This window comes from Lonchura striata, chromosome 19, assembly GCF_046129695.1.
Source record: "Lonchura striata isolate bLonStr1 chromosome 19, bLonStr1.mat, whole genome shotgun sequence".
NCBI lineage: Eukaryota > Metazoa > Chordata > Aves > Passeriformes > Estrildidae > Lonchura > Lonchura striata.
In genome coordinates this window covers 7,399,596-7,410,508 of record NC_134621.1, presented here as the reverse complement: position 1 = coordinate 7,410,508, position 10,913 = coordinate 7,399,596, and the positions used below count along the sequence as shown (strand labels likewise).

Genomic DNA, 10,913 nt, shown 5'->3' with positions numbered 1-10,913 from the left:
TATGGTGGCACAGAGATCAGTTTTGTTCAGAAAGAACTGGAAATTAATTAGTCTGCATCATTGTTCCAGGAAGATTCATCCTCAGATAATCTCCTTTTAAAATTTTGTTAAATCATATTGTGTAATACTGTAATAGTCAATCCAGTGACAGTCTCCAAGTCAAACACATTGAAAAATGCCTGAACTGCTGGCAGAACACAAGAGTCCTGCTTAGTTCTAATCCAATCTGTTCTTTCAAAATCCTTTACAAGTAAGGCAGCTCACAGTATCAGCCTGTCATTTGTGACCTTCCCAGCATGGAACTCTTAAACCTAGGAGACAGAACAAGAACACTACCTGGACAAAATAATGATTTCTTGGAAGTATATATTCACACAAGGTATAAAGGCAATAATTTAAATTGTTTATTTTTTAACAACACAAAGCTACTCCATTACCAGACTTACTCAGAAATAGATTAGATTTAGGAAAAATGCAGAATATTTTAAATCCCTGAGAATGATGTCCTCTCATTCTTTTATGCATTCCCTGCCCACCCCCCTCCCCCTGCCCCCAGAAAGTGCTGGAAATTTAATTTCCTGCTCAGCTGAACCTTTAGTGCATCACCATCCATTCTTTATATCAGCATGAAATTTAAAAATGCAGGCAAACCCAAGTTCCACATCAAGCTCATCCACACTCAGTGGCAGGCACCCAGTTTAAAATTATCTCCAGTTTCAAGTTGGTATCCAAGCTGCTTTATAGGTAAGGCCACTGACTCTGAAGATAAAACTTGTTCCCTTTAAATCACACATGCAAGAAGTCACCTCCTCCTTTTCTTCTAGCTGGACACAGCTGAAGGTTTTTACATTTCATACAGAAGTATGGAGCTGTGAATGCAAGGCTTTAGGCTCACTCTTTTTACATCTGGATTTAAGGAAGTTTAGCATCACAGACTTCCCACTGCACATTTCTAGTCATTTACTTCATCCCTCAGCATTTTTTGGTATATCAGGCAAAGAGTTTAAGAATGACAAACTTGGGTAGCAGAAGCATTTCCTCCTATGCAATGCAAGTTCCATTACTGAGTTTCAGAAGGAAGCCATCCTGCAAGGTAACAAAGCAGATCCAGGCATAACACATGCAGAGGATTTGCAATCCAAGTTCAGACATTTTTCTAGTAAGACTGCTGTCTCTTGTGCAAGGATGCAACACATCCATCACAGAACTCCTCTAGCTGACACCTGACCACCAGCATAAGCAAAGCATGGGGAACAAGGATAAACTTGAGTACTTTCAAAAGCTGCAGCTGATAGTGGCCAGCTCTTCTGCTGGAGATGGAAAAAATCTAATAAAACTAAAGGCATAACTCAACTAAAATAAAATTATTTCCAATATTAGAGGTAGATTTTTTCCAGTGTAATACATAACATCTGCTCCTGTAAGAGCAGAGATGTAGGAATTAAATTATTAAGATCAATTTCAACACCTATGTGTTCTTAGAATAAATAAGGCAAGCTTTTTCTATGTCCTTCAGGAAAGCAGGCACACCAGTCTGTAAAGAGAAAGGCAGAAAAGTTATTCTTGCATAATGAAATCAGTAAAAACTATAAGCAAAATGAGAATTGCCATTATATATATCAAGGACTTCAGATATAATTCTAAGATCTAATATACATTTGTCTAAGAAACAAGTCTAAGATCTGGTACACTGCATCAAGCCATTCCTTGAACACTTTGGGAACAAACTGCATTATTGAAGTTTGCTTGTCTTGAGGCTATTCATATATGCTCTGAAACACAGATTATTTGGGGTTTGCTGCATAAATTTACCTGCTAGGTTGACAAACCAAAGGAATTTGACGGGAATTAAAGTAAGTAAATTAACTGAGACCATTGTCATGAGAGCATCCAATAGTGACACTGTAAATATGGGACCATATAAAAGCTAGGAAGGTTAAAATATCTGTTTCAGAAAAAATTAATTCTGTCCAAAACATAGAAGATGGGTATGAGTGCAGTGAATTCATTGTTTGAAATAGATTATCCAAAGATCATTGTCTGTAACCTTTCCTTACCTTGGCAGCCCAGTTGACCAGCCAGGATGGAATCATGCCACCAGGATTATCAAAATAGTACATATAGACTAGAGAGGAGAGAGAAGTTACCAAATACCAATTACTCAGCTCTAACACACTGTGACAGAAGCTATCAGTGTGCATCACTGAAGCACCAACTACCACAGTTCTACTCTAAATTCTGCACAAAAAATTCAACTTTTCTTGAAGTGAAATGTGAAGTAAATACAAGCATTCCCTGTTAACCTCTGGGAAGCTGACAGAGCCACAACAGGCATTCCGATTATTGCAAAACATTTTTGGCACCCTGCCTTATAAAATAAGACTGTCTTTAAAAGACTAATCTCAAGACAGGAATCAAGCTCTAGGCAAACCCTTTAATCTATCCATCTGTCAAACACAATACTTGAATCATTGCTGAGTTAAGAAAATTGCAGCAGTCTCCCCAGCTGAACTGTCTGGCAGGAAAAGAACTACAGACTGGGGGTGGGATGGGAGGGCAGAGGGAAGTGGTCAGTAGACTATTCTTAACCACCCAGCCCAACTGCTAAACAAAAAGATTCTTCACAGTAGTGCACTGCACTGGACATTGCCAAAGGTTTCATTCATTTTAAAGTAACCCTTGTCTTAAAATTTCCAGTCCCCCTCTTCGTGTGTTTTGCTGATACAGACATTCCTGGCTACACAACTTGTCACACATTTTCTTGACCTCTTACCTTTACATCCAGCCTTGCCATCACTTTCAATTACCAGGCTTTGTTTATAGCTCTTAACTCTGATAATACCAGGCTTCTCAGGGCACTGAGGAACAGCCACACTTTTTGCTAACACAACCCAGATCTTCCTCCCATGCACATCCATCTCCCGGCATTCCCGGGTGTAGACATACTGCATGGCAAGTTGAGGAGGCATGTCAAAACAATGTCAGTTTGAGGGATGAGGAATTGACAAGTGAATTCCATCACAAACAGGCCCTCCTTCAAGTTATTTCTCATGTCCCTACAGGACTCAATCCTGCAGAGCAGTAATTCAGCTATGGGAGCTCTAGCTCTGTGTGGGAAGAGGCACCCACACTCCTCTTCATGCCATATATATTCATGTAACATGAGGACTGCAAGATCTTAGATCAGAGCAGTAGAGTGATGGAATCAGTTCGTTGTTGGGATTCCTGGATGACCAAGTAGCAAAAACTGCAAGAGGAACAAAACCTTGAAAGGATACGTCTCTGTTTGAGAGAGGAAAAGGGTACTTCACTTCCCAGTAGATTACTTTTTCACCATCATATGTTTCCTCATACAGTTCTACAGTTGAAAGAAGAAGACTGTTAGATATTTTTAATTTCTACAGCAACAGAAATGTAGATGCCATCAAGAACTGCTCAGATTTCTGACATGAACACATTTTACATGCAACCCTGATGTCAAAATTGATATGTATGTTGAATTTTAGCAGTAAGAGACATTAAAAAGTTCTGTACCAAGATTGTTCAGGAATCTAACACACAAAAATAGGTGGCCTGTTTTTTTGAGGCTATTGGATTAATTGGTGAAAAAAAAAACCAAAAAAAAAACCAAACAAAAAAAAAAAAAAAAACAACTCCGAAAAACCCCAGAACATAAAATCAGAACAATTCCGAGGGCAGCAGAGTCAAGTTCCTTTTCCAAGTTTGTTCATTCAAAGCCTTTCCATCTCACAGCTTTTTTCTCATCTGTGTATGTTTTGCACAAGTCTAAGTCACAAGCACAATGTGCTTTTTCACAGGCATGTCATTACCCTTGTAAATTATACTGAATTAACATGGAACTAGGATGAGTGCAACTTTCTAACGCCTGAAGACAAGTTACATGAGGGATTAATGAATTTTGGAAAAGCTGTCACAAATTTCACATGCAACAGCAAACTAGAATCTTGAGCAGTTGATGAGCCTTCATTACACCACCTTCAGTCTGCCTAGAAACTCAAATCAGAAGGCTTTTTCCCTATACAATACATTCCAAACCAGGCTTCTGTTGGTATGCCCTGCAGATCAGCTGTCACCCACGGAAACAGCTTCTCCTCTTCTCCAGCTGGAGCAGGACTGGATGCACCTGGTGTCCTAATAGCCCACAACATTTATGTTTTCCACCAGAGGTCACTGGAGCATTGGATTATCCACTTAACTCACTTCTAAACACAGAGATTTCCTTTATCAAAGGCACCATGACCCTGTTTTAAAGACTTCAATGCAACTGTTATTAGCCACCTCATTTACCTGTGTATCTTTGCAAACCCAGGAAAAACACACAATACGTAAACCACATTCCACCTTGCATTCACTTCAAACCAGAATTCAGTGCATTTTAATCAAGAATCTGATTTCATTTGGCATCACTACACGAGATCACAAGTCCATTCTATCCATAATAAGCACAGCAGCTCCCACTGCTTCAACAGTCAGTAATTACTGTGAAATTGTTGGGAAGTGTGATCTCAGTCAGGAAGGTGCTGTAATCAGGAGTAGCAAGTTTCAGTATTGCTCAGGCCCAACAACTTTGCATCATGCCACAGAAGCACGTGGTACCTCAGTCACCACTCTACAGTTCAGTCACAACTTCCCTGCTCAACTGGCAGCTGCAGCACAAACCAGGCTCAGGATGTCCACATCTTGTGGACGTACAGAAACATGCAGAAGCATTTGCCTTTTCAGCTAAAAAGGCAGCTGCTTCTGCTCTGGTCAGGTTTTTCTTTCAATGCCAGTCAGCAGTTCAGCAGAGAATTCTCCTTTGGACTGACACTTGTATGGCTGTAAGAGCACCAAGGAATAAAAACAGTAACACCAAGAGCAAGAAGGCTCTCAGTGGAAGTTTTCTGGGGTTTCTTCCTAAATGTGAAAGAAAAAGCCCTGACTGAACTGGGGTTACATTTAAAACACTAGCTAGCACTCTCATCATAAGTGCCATCCCAAAAAACAGGTGGGCTTGTGTCAATTTTTAAGTAGCAAGGAAAGCATTACATTATATTTATGCCCTGTAAGAGTTAATTTCTGTGAAATGCTGGACTTAAAACACCAGAACAAGTATAAATTAACAGATGAACAAACCATGGTCAGCAAGGATATTAAGTGTCAGATCTGCAACATTATCTAGTTTTTAGTTTAAGGGTGTAGCTTCCCCCAGCAGCTTCCTTTCTTTTCTCTATGAAGGAATTAAAAAAATGAAAAAGTGTTTATTTAAGAAGCACTCATTTCTGCTAAATGCACTAAAAGGCTGCTGAAGTACTCAACAGAATATTTTACATCCAATACAATAATGGTGAGTCCCACTCTGACTCTTTCTTTCATTAATGGCAAAATGGCTTTTGCTACAAGAAAGCTACTGAACATTTTGACAATTAACACTTCTTAATGAAGACACCACTCCTTAAATTTGACCAAGACTGACATGAGTTAAATTTATGGGCCTCTGTATCAATGCAGCCACTGGCATTATCAGCTATCATTCACTGTGGAGCTGTCCTCAACCTAACAAGCACAATATTTAACAAGTTTTTAGTTTTTAACACTGCTCTTTGTTCAGCAAAACACTTGGACCACTTTTCAGTTTTACTGGCCTGCTCTGACTTCAAGCATAGGCTTAAAAAAGCAGACTTCTTTTTAGCATAGGCTAAAAAGAAAAGGCTACCCATCTTTAAAATGAATTGATTATTAGATATCCACATCAGCTGAATCCTTACTTTGCTGTTGCTGACTTAAGATGTTTTAACACCATATGGATATCCATGTTCAATGCCTTTTTTCAAAGACAACATTAAATAAACTTAACTAAATTAGTTATTTATTCTCTGTGAAAGCCTGAAGTTACCACATATTCTCTCGATACACCCATTCCTGACTGTAAAAGGTGCCAAGAACAGCCCATGCTTTCAGGAAAAGATATTCCATCATGCTCATCAAACTGGTGGAAGCCTGAGGAAAAATTTTCACAATTAGCCTTTGAAATAATCTCCCCAAGCATAAATTTGAAGACTCAGCTGAACAGGGTGCTGGCCATTTGTTGTGACTGTGCTCTCAGCAAGGAAGTTTGGACCAAGATGATCCAGGAAGTCCCTTCCAACCTGCACGATGCACTGCTCCACTGCCATATGCAAAGATGCACAAAAGGTACGACCCCCATTTCTCCCCAAGACATCCACTAAAATTTAACCTAAGCATTACAACTAGAAGTTACAAGGTGCTCCAGCATAACCAGTGATGCCAATCATATGCTTTAACCAACATGGAAATAATTCATTCCAAAGGAAATGGATCCCTCCACCAATGTCTAATGTTGAGACATTAGGGATTCCATATCAGTGTTTACTTGTATATTTGCAGAGTGCAACCTTATCCCAAAAGATATTTAAGTCTGAGACAAAGTCTCTGGAGGCAGTAACTCTGAAATACCTTTGAGGAAAGTTTTAGTGGGAACAATCAATGTGGACTCCAGCTTGCTTTTACCTAGATGAGCTTACCTTTAACATACTGATCCCACTCTTTTCTGAAATCCAAGTCCATGTAGACATCTACACACAATTTTGGGGGAACATCAGCAAGGCCACCAAAGATTTTATATTCATAAAGTCCTGATTGCTGTGGAAACAGAATGAAGAGAGGAAAAGTCACACAGGAAAGGGAAGTACTCTGCATCAGGGAGAACAGCTGAAGGAAGTTAGGTGGGGCACAAATTACAAATATGCTCAAGAGCTGCGAAAGCAAGTGTTCAGAAAACAATATAAGATTCAGTCTTTAACCTCTCGACTTTTTGATCTATACATGAAAGTGTAAATCAAGCCAGGCTGACCTGCCCTGCACAATGGCTGTTCCTTCCCTTACACCAGTACCCTTTTACTTCATCAGGAGTTCCAGAGGGAGCATGTTCACAAACACAGTCCCCTTTTCATCTCCAGTGGTCAGTGTGGACTAAATGCTGTCCACACTGAGGTTTACCAGAAGCATTAAATTCTTGTGGCAAGTTAGTTATGCTTACACATCAGGCTGGGATACAAGAATGCTTTACAATGTCCACACTTATATAAAACACACTCATATCTGCCTTGAATATTTATCAGCTATTTTCTTTCAGAATGCTGTATGCACTGAAAGGGTGGGGTGCAGGATATCTCCTGTTTTAATATTACTTTCAACATATGTTAATTCCATCTGTGCCTATAGAGCAATGTTTGTACCATTGTTAGTACGAGTTCAGGACTAAATTAAAACAATGAGAGTTCAGGACTAAATTGAAACAATGAGAGTATTTCAAATATACAATGTAGAAATCAAATCAAAGCGTTCCCAAGGAAAGGAAAAGAAGGATTATACAACATTCTGTTAGTGAATAGATGAATTCTCCTCTTTTCCTCGCCTTCACAAAGAAGATTTGAAGTACCATACAATAGTAATGTCGGCAAGAAACTTAAACTACTCATCTTCACTGAAGCACCAATCACCAGCTTCAAACCTGAACTATTCAACATCTGTGTAACCCCATGCACTCATCTTTGTAAGAGGAATCAACAAGAATTGCTTTCTTACTGTAAATTGCTGTTTTTCTTGTGAGAAAAACAGCAATTTACAGTAAGATAGTTAAAACAAGAGTGAAATGTTTCTGTTTTTCTGAGGCATGTCATCAGGGGAGTCAATCAGTTTGGCTGGAATGCAGCACTGAGCAGGAAGGCCCAGATCTATTTCTGCAACCTGCAGAGAAGGTGGAAAGACAAGGCAAAAAGAGAAGGCAACAGGAAGAATAACTGCTGCTTTCAGCTTCCTGGACTACTGTTGCTACAGGGGAGTTGCAGTTCAGTAAGTGCTAAAAGCTAATTTTTCCAGTAACGACTTTAAACAAAGACCCTCCTCCCAGACTTCATCTTCTCTTGTAGCAATCTGAAGCAACTGAAAGACAAAACAGTTATTTCCCAGGAGACACAATACTGGACTTGAAAAGGTCCTTTGCATCCTATGTAGTCTGCCCATCCAGCCTCAACTAGGGGCATTGTACACTACACAAAAAAAAAAAAAAAAAAAAAAAAAAAAAAAAAAAAAAAAAAAAAAAGGCAGACATCTGTAAATGGTTTTTATAGTTTCAAATAGTCCTTTTAGCTCTTTAGTCCTTCTGTATAAAAGCAGGAGAGGATGAGGAGGAGAAGCCTGAGCTCCTTTCCATCTCACCAGCTGCATTCATACAATAGCAGCAGTGTGCAGAAGTGATGGTTTTTTAAAGAGGCTTTCCCCACCTGTGCCTTTAGCATAGACCTGTAGGCTTGCTGTTTTTTTCTAACATTACCATGTCTGAAACGATTTCATAGAATACAAATACAAAATTGTCATGCAAAGAACAGCAAGGAGTCCAGAAGGAGCTGAGAGGAAACTATGATCACTCAGTTAAAAAACCAGGATATTTATTTATATATATATATATTTTTTTTTTTTATGTACTTAGAAGTCAGTACTGAATAATAAATCTGTGTCAAAATGGAAACACTGTCAATCACAAGTCAGTTCCTAAACTACTAAAGTTCTTTAAAGAAATTAGTCCCCCCAAAAGGGAAGAAAATTTCATTCCAACCCTTTCTGAACTACCTTCTGACTTTAGAGGTGGAAAATCAGTGTGAAGGGAGTTTTGGAGAGAGGCAGGAGGGGGCGAGGGCTGCTGGAGAGAGGATGCTGCGGCACGGGCGGGGCTCGGCAGTCGATGTTTAGGGACGCGCTCCCCTGAGCGCAATGAACGAGAACACGGGGCAGCTCCCCGTCCAGCCGCGGGGTCACCGAGCCCGGCGGCTTTCCCATCAGCACTTAATGGCATTACCCGGAAAGCAGCTTTCTGCCAGCCTGCAGGAACCGAGCCCGGCCTGTGCGGGGAACCGGCGGCTGCGGCCGCGGCGGTGCGGGCCCCGCATCCCCATCAGCACCGCCCCAACCCCATCACCACCGCCCCATCCCCGTCACCACCGCCCCATCCCCGTCACCACCGCCCCCAGCATCCCCATCACCACCGCCCCCAGCATCCCCATCACCGCCCCCCAAATCCCCATCAGCACCGCCCCATCCCCGTCACCACCGCCCCCAGCATCCCCATCACCACCGCCCCATCCCCGTCACCACCGCCCCCAGCATCCCCATCACCGCCCCCCAAATCCCCGCCACCACCGCCCCCAGCATCCCCATCACCACCGCCCCCAGCATCCCCATCACCGCCCCCCAAATCCCCATTAGCACCGCCCCATCCCCATCACCACCGCCCCATCCCCATCACCACCGCCCCCAGCATCCCCATCACCGCCTCCCAAATCCCCATTAGCACCGCCCCCAGCATCCCCATCACCACCGCCCCATCCCCGTCACCACCGCCCCCAAATCCCCGCCACCACCGCCCCATCCCCATCAGCACCGCCCCATCCCCGCCACCACCGCCCCATCCCCATCACCACCGCCTCCAGCATCCCCACCACCGCCCCATCCCCATCACCACCGCCCCATCCCCATCACCACCGCCCCCAGCATCCCCATCACCACCGCCCCCAAATCCCCGCCACCACCGCCCCATCCCCATCACCACCACCTCATCCCCATCCCCACCGCCCCCCACATCCCCGTCACCACCGTCCCCATCCCCACCGCCCCCACATCCCCATCCCCACCGCCCGGTCCCCGCCGCCGCCGGCCCGGCCGCCCGGCCCCGCACCTGGTGGCAGAGGCGGTAGATCCGCACGCCCGTGGTCTGCACCAGGAGCTGCCAGGGCCCCGCCGCGGCCGGCGCCGGCTGGTCCAGCTCCCGGCAGGCGGCCCCGAACTGCTCCTCCGAGAAGCCCCGCGACAAGGGCTCCTCCTCCGCCTCCCGAGCCGCCATCCCGGCCGGCACAGCCCGCCCGGCCCGGCCCGCCCCGCTCCGCCCCGGGGCCGGGCCCCGCCGAGCCCGCGGGGCCGGGGCAGCGGGCTGGGGGGTCGGGGGGCTTCAGGGAACGGCCCTGCCCTGCCCATCCCAGCCCAGCCCAGCCCAGCCCAGCCCGGCTCTGCCCGGCTCTGCCCATCCCTGCCCTGCCCATCCTGCTCTGCCCATCCCTGCCCTGCCCATCCCTGCCCATCCCAGCCCAGCCCAGCCCGGCTCTGCCCATCCCTGCCCATCCCATCCCATCCCAGCCCAGCCCTGCCCATCCCTGCCCTGCCCATCCTGCTCTGCCCATCCCTGCCCTGCTCTGCCCTGCCCATCCCATCCCTGCCCAGCCCAGCCCAGCCCAGCCCGGCTCTGCCCATCCCTGCCCTGCCCATCCCTGCTCTGCCCATCCCTGCCCTGCCCATCCTGCTCTGCCCATCCCTGCCCTCCTCTGCCCTGCCCATCCCTGCCCATCCCATCCCAGCCCAGCCCGGCTCTGCCCATCCCTGCCCTGCCCATCCTGCTCTGCCCATCCCTGCCCTGCTCTGCCCTGCCCATCCCTGCCCACCCCATCCCAGCCCAGCCCAGCCCTGCCCTGCCCATCCTACTCTGCCCATCCCTGCCCTGCTCTGCCCTGCCCATCCCATCCCTGCCCATCCCATCCCAGCCCAGCCCTGCCCTCCTCTCCGTGCACTCTGGGGTTAGGCAGTGTCGGTGGTGATGCCTTTGGGTGTGTATGACATCAGCCCGGTGCCAGGCCCGTGGGTGTGATGGTCTGTGCCGTCCCTTTGGGGTGTTCCCCAAGGACACAGGTTGAACACCATGGGCACGTGTATTTTTGTACATCTTTGCATTTTGGCAGGTGGTTTTCCTTACGGCCTGTGTGTTTGAGAGAATGCACAGAACCTGTAACTGCTGCACAGCTGCTTGGCAGGTGAGCGTGGCCCTGGCCCAGCCAGCCTGGCAGAGA

General features: G+C 45.6%; 1 protein-coding gene across 2 annotated transcripts; it reads right to left on the bottom strand.

Moving 5' to 3' along the window:
- Positions 1–352: 352 nt before the first annotated feature.
- PCTP (phosphatidylcholine transfer protein) lies at positions 353–9,943 on the bottom strand. Of its 2 annotated transcripts, none has more exons than XM_077787373.1 (6): positions 9,755–9,943; positions 6,546–6,663; positions 3,279–3,358; positions 2,774–2,945; positions 2,058–2,125; positions 353–1,534 (listed from the first exon to the last, which is right to left on the bottom strand). In XM_077787373.1, the coding sequence occupies exons 1-6, from the start codon at positions 9,917–9,919 to the stop codon at positions 1,469–1,471; spliced, it is 669 nt and encodes a 222-aa protein (XP_077643499.1). In that variant the 5' UTR covers positions 9,920–9,943; the 3' UTR covers positions 353–1,468. The 2 variants fall into 2 exon arrangements, with proteins under 2 accessions (XP_077643499.1, XP_021411071.1); XM_021555396.3 differs by lacking the exon at positions 9,755–9,943 and adding an exon at positions 8,653–8,844.
- Positions 9,944–10,913: the final 970 nt, after the last annotated feature.

Bases quoted from the DNA above. Each gene is read 5' to 3' on its own strand.
- PCTP (XM_077787373.1), bottom strand. From the start codon at position 9,919: ATGGCGGCTCGGGAGGCGGAGGAGGAGCCCTTGTCGCGGGGCTTCTCG. The intron at 6,664-9,754 runs GTGCGGGGCCGG...CTGTTTCCACAG, and splicing joins TCTACCGCCTCTGCCACCAG to CAATCAGGACTTTATGAATA. The intron at 1,535-2,057 runs GTAAGGAAAGGT...TTCTCTTTACAG, and splicing joins TGGTCAACTGGGCTGCCAAG to ACTGGTGTGCCTGCTTTCCT.